The sequence below is a fragment of the Schistocerca piceifrons genome, chromosome 4 (genome assembly GCF_021461385.2).
Source record: "Schistocerca piceifrons isolate TAMUIC-IGC-003096 chromosome 4, iqSchPice1.1, whole genome shotgun sequence".
NCBI classification, from domain to species: domain Eukaryota; kingdom Metazoa; phylum Arthropoda; class Insecta; order Orthoptera; family Acrididae; genus Schistocerca; species Schistocerca piceifrons.
In genome coordinates this window covers 385,017,168-385,025,881 of record NC_060141.1, presented here as the reverse complement: position 1 = coordinate 385,025,881, position 8,714 = coordinate 385,017,168, and the positions used below count along the sequence as shown (strand labels likewise).

The window sequence follows — 8,714 nt, the reverse complement described above, 5'->3', positions numbered from 1 at the left end:
ATACGTTGGAATGTTTTATATTCTGCTCAGTTCCATGACGGCCAGGATGCGTCGCTGCAGCCAAAGCCAAGCACCTTGGTCAAAACACATGTCTCGTATGAGAACAGCGTCCAACATGGGAACGCAGCCACTGTGTTCCGCCGTCTGGGGTCGGAATGGCGATTTATACTGTATTTTGTGCACATGTTGGCTAAACTGTCAAGTCGATTGGTTGAATGAGTTGTAAGGCGGTTGATTTAAAATATGTGTTAATTTTTTATGTCTCTGTTTGTAATAAAGAGGAAAATCATTAGTCAGATTTTCCTGCCTTTTTTTTATCTGCATGTACATTTCTGCGTGCAGCATCGATGGCTGAAATATCGAGATTCACGTTCATAAAACTGCTACTAAATGTTGACGATGTCGAATAACATTTGCTCTTATCTACATGATAAACTGACGAAGAACAGTTGCAGCTACTAACAATAAAAAATCAATAAAGAATATATACGCGTCTGTTTTAGTAAAAATATAGTGTATCGGAAACTTGGAGTTGTCGATTTACCTACATTATTCACGAGGTATCTTCAAGAGAGAGCGCATTACAAGCAGTGTTATGGAAACATACTTAAATACTATTTCTTTCTCTAGCTGCATATCTATTAAAATACTTAACATATTAGGTTCTTGTGTAAGTTAAATACTAGAGAATAATTATAAAACTTTTTAAAATGGTATTCCCTTGTTTCTGCTCGCAGACGCAGACTTTGCACTGTTGGCAGACATGACTTCCGAATGTTGTCTGTTTGTTTAGCGTCTGCAAATGTTTGTGAAATATAAATGGTACAAAATTCATCAATTCCGACAGAAAACGGTGTTACAAACTGTTCAGGACGATGTTAAAGAACAAGAGGACTCATCATGAATCTGGGATGCTAATATTTTTGAAGAAATAGATAGGTTATATGCGATGTCATACTCTGTGTACATATGAAATTCAGGTTTTGATCCCATGAAATGGAAGAAGTACTAACGAAGTGGGTGGACAAACAAATTAGTTTATTGGAATGTGAGCTTGCATTCGAACGACAAAGGGGAGACGCCGATGTAGGGAGGAGTACCTGCCCAGATAAGCCAGTCATTAAAGTTCTGGATGTGGTGTCCGTTACTCCTAGTAAAGGGCACTATGTCATCGATTGTGAACTTAATGTATCGAGCCAAGAGAATTACCAATACTTCTCAACAGGTAATGAGCTAACATGTATCTCAGTTTGTACTGCTTGGATTAGGTACGTGTGTACATTGCAACAGACAGCAGTTGCAAGAAATCATACACTCAGTCTTTAATTCGTACTTGTAATTTCGGAAGACCAATAACTTGTAGTGCAATACGAAATTGTCGATAGACTTGTATTGAATATGAACATTTACGCTACCCATCGTGAAAAGTTATGTAGAATAGCAATATATTTTTAACATTATTTTTGAAAAAACTAAGTATTTTCAATGCCCAACGAGCAACTGTTTCCAGATGATTCAGTGAATGGTAACAGTTTTGATAAAAGACCCATATCTAAATGTTAACCCTTTAGCCCTATCAGTATTTCATCCTTTGGACCCTGACGCCGCCATAAAAAGCAAAGTTTATTTATTTGTTATGATCTTCTGTGATACAGAAAATAAGTTTAATTTTCACAGTCATTTTAATTAGAGAGAGTATGTAACTTGATGGATTTCTGTTTGGGCCCATTATTGAATCAGTTGCCTGTCATCGTGATGTAAGTTGTATATAGCTCCCACAAATGACCAAAACAATGACAAATTGATCCATCCACTTGATCATGGCTCTATTTCCACTATTATTGTATATTTTTGGAAGTGATCTTTCAAAGTATTCAACTTGTAGGGAAAATATGTTTTAAGTTTTTAAAAACTTAAACATATACTTAACTTACACCCATCCACATGTGACTGACTATTGCACAAATTAATGTTGATTCATTATAAATCATTTGTTTTCTAGCAGTATCTTTCACTTATAAAGGGGAGGAGGAGAGAGCTACATTCCAAAACAGCAGTTTCGGGGGGCACTGTGTTTTCTTGATGTCCCTTACGGATTAAGTGCTTGCTCAATATGTCTAGTGTATTAAAAATGGATTAAAATAAATAGCATGAAAATATATATCCATTTGTTATTGGTATAGTTTGTTGTGCAGTCAACCACCACATATCAACAAATAAAGTGCTCCAGTGAGGTATGTAAGGGACCATCATCCTTGTCCAGTGCAGAAGGCTAACAGGTTGACATCCTGATAATGACATAGTTTTTGTCGGAATTTGGTGAAAAAAGTATCAATGAAGGAGAGGTGTTAGTCTAAAACTGTATGCTAATACCCTCAATTAATTTCTTAGGCTTTTCGCTGTTTCTAGTGGAATGAGGATGTAGACACTGCATCATCATTTGTCAAAATAGGATATAAAATGTTGGCCACAAGGATACTATTCAAGAGTTATTTGCTGAATGCTGCCATTGGATTTTATGTTCTTCGTTGCATTCTTTACAAGTCCATAGCAACACAACCATCCTTTAATCATTGGTGGAGACTTTAATCATCCAACAATGAACTGGGAAAATTACAGTTTTGTTAGTGGTGGGCATGATAAGACATCCTGTGAAATCTTATTCAGTGCCTTCTCTGAAAGCTTCCTAGAACAGATTAGGAATCCCACTAATGATGGAAATGTATTGGAGCTAATAGCAGCAAAAAGACTTAACCTCTTTGAGAACATCCACTTTGAAACTGGTATCAGTGACCATGACACAGTAGTGGCAACAATGATTACCAAAGTACAAAGGACAACTAAAACAAGCAGAAAGATATATATGTTAAGTAAACGAGATAAAAAATCATAATGCCATATCTCAGTGAGGAACTTGGAACTTTCAGCACAGGTCAGGAGCATGTGGAGGAACTCTGGCTCCCATTTAAAAGAATAGTTGACCACTCAGTGGATAGATATGTACCCAGTAGGACAGTTCACAATGGGCAGGAACTTCTGTGGTACACAGTCACTGTAACATAACTTCTAAAGAAACAGAGATTACTGCATGATAGCTGTAAAACAAAGTGTAGGACTATAGGCCTAGATAGAGAGATGCTGAATGAAACTCGTTTGACTGTCAAGAGAGCAATGTGTGACACCTTCAATGACTACTGTAGCAGAATATTATCAAATGGCATTCCACAAAATTGAAATAAATTCTGGTCATATGTGAAGGCTGGTGGTGATACCAAAGGTAGTGTCCAGTCCCTGGTGAAAGAGACAGGAACTGTAATTGAGGGTAATAAAACAAAAGCTGAAACGTTTAATTTCAGATGTCCCTTTACAAAGGAAAACCCAGGAGAATTGCTCCAACTTAATCCTTGTGCCACTAAAAGGATGAATGAAGTAAGTATTAGAGTCATTGGTGTTGAGAAAGAGCTGAAATCGTTAAAAGCGGAACAAAATTCCAAGCCCCAATGGAATTCCCGTCAGATTCTATACTGAATTTGTAAGTGAATTATCCCCTCTTCTAACTATAATGTATCGTAGATCCCTTGAACAAAAAATGTGCCCAGTTCTTGAAAAAAGGCACAGGTAATGCCCGTCTACAAGAAGCGTAGTAGAAGTAGCCACAAAACTACTGTCCAGTATCCTTGGGATCGATTTGTTGTTGAATCTTAGAACATATTATCAACTCAAACATAATAAGATATCTGTAACGGAATGACCTCTTCTGTGCTGACAGCATGGGTTTCGAAAACGTCAATCATGTGTATGGATTGAGGACTTTGGTGGGGAGAACACAGCATGTTATCTTGTATAGAGAGTCACTGTCAGATGTAGAAGTAACTTCGGATGTGCCCCATGGAAGTATGTTGGACCCTTGTTGTTCATGTTTTTTGTATATTAATGGTCTTGCAGACAATATTAACAGTAAAATCAGGCTTTTTGCAGATGATGATGATGATGATGATGATATGTGTAATGAAGTACTATTTTAGAGAAGCTGCATAAATATTCAGTCAGATATTGATAAGATGACAACATGGCGCAGAGATTAGCAACTTGCTCTAAATATTCAGGAATTTAAAACTATGCACTTCACAAGACAAAAATGTAGTGTCCCATGACCATAATGTCAGTGTGTCATTGTTGGAATCACTCAACTCATATAAATATTGGTGTGTAACACTCTGTAGCAATATGAAATGGAATGAGCACATAGGTTCAGTCATGGGCAAAGTGGGTGGTAGATTTCGGTTTATTGGCAGAATACTGGGAAAGTGCAACCATTCTACAAAAGAGACTGCTTAAAGAATCACATGTGTGACCCATCCTAGAATATTTCTCAAGTGGGTGGGACCCATACCAGATTGGACTAACATTGGTTATTGAACTTATACAGAGAAGGGGAACACGAATGGTCACAGTTTGGTTTAATCCCTGGGAGAGTGTCACAGAGATACTGAAGGAACTGAAAAGGCAGACTCTTGAAGACAGACGTATACTATCCTGAGAAAGTCTATCGTGAGGATAAGATTAGAATAATTACTGCACATACAGAGGCATTCAAACAATCATTCTTCCCATGCTCCATACGTGAATGGAACAGGAAGAAATCCTAATAACTGGTACAATGGGATGTACCCTCTACCATGTACCTCATGGTGGTTTCCAGTGTATAGATATAGATGTAGATGCATAAGAACTTGTCAATCACCTACAGCTTGTTATACACACTCTCCATTTTATAATAGGCTTTAGCTCCACTAGAACCTTACCAACAGCAGTAATAAGGATTTCCAGGCACTGATTCAGTGACTCATTGCCAAGCGAAGGATTGATTCTTGCTTGGAGTGATTTGTGGTAGGCCTATGCACATCACACACTGGCCAAAATCTTAAGATATGTTTAACATTACACTACACTCAACAAACATAGTTAGTAAATGATTGTGAGTTTATCTTTCAATACATGTTGTCTGTCTATGACTGGACAAATATTTTAAAAAAACCTGAAACCTTATTAAAGTAGACCTAACTGTATTAATTATATGCACTGCTTTCAATGTCCAGTAGAAGATTAGTACAAATAAACTGAACAGAATGGTTTTCATTGATTTTTTTTTAATTTTAGGACTTCTAATGTCGCTAAAATGATTGTAGAATTGGACAGTTTTTCCAACAGAGAACACTTTTCATCTGTCATGAGTTTTAATTGAATATTCACCTAGCTGATGAGCTGCATATTGCCTTACCCTAATAAAACATACTAACTCACCCATACATTGTCTTTCTTTATCATAATTACAAGTGGTCACAGTTCCCCAAGACGCCTTATCTTCAGTTACAAAGAGCTCTGTGTGCATTTGGAGTTCAACCAACTTAGTCCTAATAGACAAAAGGCAATACAAACATTTTCCAATGTGAGTTTTGAGCAACTTTTCAGTACCTTTTTACAGAGAGCAAGAGTGAAACAATACTTTGAGGAAATGTCTCTTAGTACTTAGAGGACACACATTTTGTGTAGGTAGTGCTCCATTTTCTGAGGGGAAAGCTATACCAATGATAATGAATAAAACTAGAATCTTGAACGCAGAGTGGGTTTTGGAAAAACACAAGTTAGAGGGTAGTTTTTCCATAACTGTGGGCTGAAATGGAGGAGGAGATCGAAGAAGACATAGTGCTATGCAAAAATGCTGTACGAATCAATCTGGTACTACAGTTATAGAGTGATGATACGTATTTGATATGTGATGAGAGGTAATGAGAACACCAGTGATGATTTAAGAAGGGGGAAATAAGCTGAAGATGTGAATTGAATTTGTGTTAGGTAGGACATTGGACTGGGATAGTCCATGCAGCAATGTTAGCTATAGTGCTATGTTGGTGTAATGGCTAGCATTACTGCCTAGTAAGCATGTAGACCCTGGTTCAAGTCCTGGCCATGGCACAGATTTTTTATTCATTTCTTCAGCTTCCATCATTATTGAAGTAAACAGTGTGGGAAAGTCACATTGTCTGTTTTCTTGTATCCAAGTTAAGAGAGCACAGGAAGGACTGATGTGATCAAACAACCAAATATTGCCAACAGATTTTCCACAATCATTCATTAGAATTGAATCACCTGGAGCTTTCACTGTTTCTACCATGTTAAACTACATCACTGCAATTAAATGAAATGAACAATCATATGGCATTATTGGCCAGGATGCCCTGCTTTGTGTACTTCAGCCAACTAATGCAACTCTCTTTGCGTGTCAATGATGATGTGGAATGGTGAAGACAACATAAACACCCAGTCGTGAGAGGTGAAAATCTCCTATCGGCTGGGAATTGAATGTGGGAAATCAGGATTTAGAGGCAGCAATGCTAACCACTAGACTGCGAGCTGTGCACACAGCTGTAAAGATGGGACTAAGTTTTATTTAGTTGAGGTAGAAATTTTTAATCTTTGGATCTGATATAGGTAGGAGAGAGATTCCTGCCAACCCACTTTACTTTGTTGTTTCCATTTTAAACAACACTCATCCAAGATTATGTCGATGTCTTGTAATGTTTTTTTAAATGGTAATTGGAGAGCATCAAGAAGTATTGGAGGAACTGTTTCAGGGAAAGTCCATGATTAACTTTCAGTGTGATTTGAATGTGACTGCAACTGCTCAGGGTATGTTTTAAGACCTAGGTTTTGTGCCCAAAGCCAAGTCTGCCACTTTCATACAACTTGATGTCATCAGCTTATAAGTGCTGGTTGCAAGAAAGGTAGCACTTGTGAAATGTCATTGGTATAGAGTGAAAAAAGCTTTGGACCAAGGACGGAACCCCTGGTTCTGCAGAGAGCACATTTCCATGGTGACTGCTATGATCCACAGATAACTCATTGATATCTAAAACTACGTGGCAGATTAAAACTGTGTGCCGGACCGAGACTCGAACTCGGGACCTTTGCCTTTCGTGGGCAAGTGCTCTACCACTGAGCTACCCAAGCATGACTCACACCCCGTTCTCACAGCTTTGATTGTGCCAGTACCTCGTCTCCTACCTTCCAAACTTTACAGAAGCTCTTCTGATAACCTTGCAGAACTAGCACTCCTGAAAGAAAGGATATTGCGGAGACATGGCTTAACCACAGCCTGGGGGATGTTTCCAGAATGAGATTTTCACTCTGCAGCGGAGTGTGCACTGATATGAAACTTCCTGGCAGATTAAAACTGTGTGCTGGACCGAGACTCGAACTTGGGACCTTTGCTTTACGCGGGCAAGTGCTCTACCACTGAGCTACCCAGGCACGACTCATGCCCCGTTCTCACAGCTTTAATTCTGCCAGTACCTCATCTCCTACCTTTATATCTGTTTTTGAGATAGCTGTTGATGATGATGATGATGATTAGTTTGTGGGGCGCTCAACTTCGCAGTCACCCCATGATCCAGTGGCAGCAACGCTAGCCACTAGACCACGAGCTACGGACGATAGCTGTTGAACCACAGTACTGCACTGTTAGATAAATTGTACGGTTTCATTTTAATGGTAGTGTATCAAAATCAACAGTATCAAAACTTCATTGAAGTTATGGACTTTTTTTTTACATCTGTCCATGGCATGTTAGATCTCATCAGTCACTTTTATGAATGGTAGTTGCTGTGCTGTGGTGTTTTCGGAAGCCTGATTGATACTTATCAGGGATGTAAGTTTTAAGGAAATCCATCAGCTGTTCATGAGCATGCTGATAGGCCTGTAGTTGCCTGTTGTGTTTAAGTTATTACTGTAAGATGTTTATATATAAGGACTAGAATAATTGTATTAACAAGATCTGAATCATATCTACACTAATTCCATGTTTACCTACCAAAGAGATTCTCATGGTTGCTTTCTTTATTGAAAGTTTAGAAACAAGTTTTAAGAAAAACATGTCTGTTGAGAGTGTGGTATCTAGTGGCTGATGATAATGTACAAAATTGTTGGCATATTGGCTGTTGGGTTCTGTCTCAGGGTCTTCAGGTGACGTGTGACAATTTTCCTGATTTTGATAATAATTTGTTGCAGCTCGGGAGCTGACAGTTGTTGTGAAAGGATTGTTTAATTCATCTGCGGAGACTTGAAAATGAGCACAACGTTTTACCTTTCATGTGTCAAAACTGCACAGTTTCTTCCACAGTGTGGTAGGACTGAACAGGCTGCATTCCATGAAGTGGCCATGCTTGATTTTGGGGTTGAGCACATTGTCTTTTGCATTGTTCCACAGCTTCCTGTATATTTCATGTAGTTCCAATGTTGGATTTCACTTGAATCTCATATGTGCAGAATACTGTTTAGTTACCTAGTGTAATTCTGTAGTCAGTCAAGGAGAAGGAATTGTCTTTATTTTGACAGAATGTTTCGAGGCATGTTTTATATACAATGTAGTAAGCGTGTGACAGACTTCCTACACTTTACCATCTAATTTCTGCTCATTGTTATATTCTGCCATAGATTACTACTATTGAAATCTTCTGGTGGTGAGATGCGTGTATTGTGAGAAACAAGAACTCTGGTGTTCTTCCATCATCTGCATCTGTTGTATTTAGTATGTTATGGTTTAGATCACAGTGTTGGGGATAAATATCTATAATTTGCTTAGCCACATTCAGTAACACCTCTTGCAACTTCCCAAAACATTTCTTGCCTATATCTTGAGAATTTTTAGTTTAATT

General features: G+C 38.2%; 1 protein-coding gene across 1 annotated transcript in view; it reads left to right on the top strand.

The window, feature by feature from the left end:
- The first annotated feature begins 767 nt into the window (after positions 1-767).
- The window catches only part of LOC124794866 (DNA-binding protein SMUBP-2-like), a 54,568-nt gene continuing 46,621 nt past the window's right edge, over positions 768-8,714 (top strand). Inside the window, exon 1 of the mRNA XM_047258543.1 lies at positions 768-1,225. Within this exon, the coding sequence (XP_047114499.1) occupies positions 997-1,225 (229 nt within the window). The 5' untranslated portion in view covers positions 768-996. The remainder of the gene's footprint in view (positions 1,226-8,714) is intronic.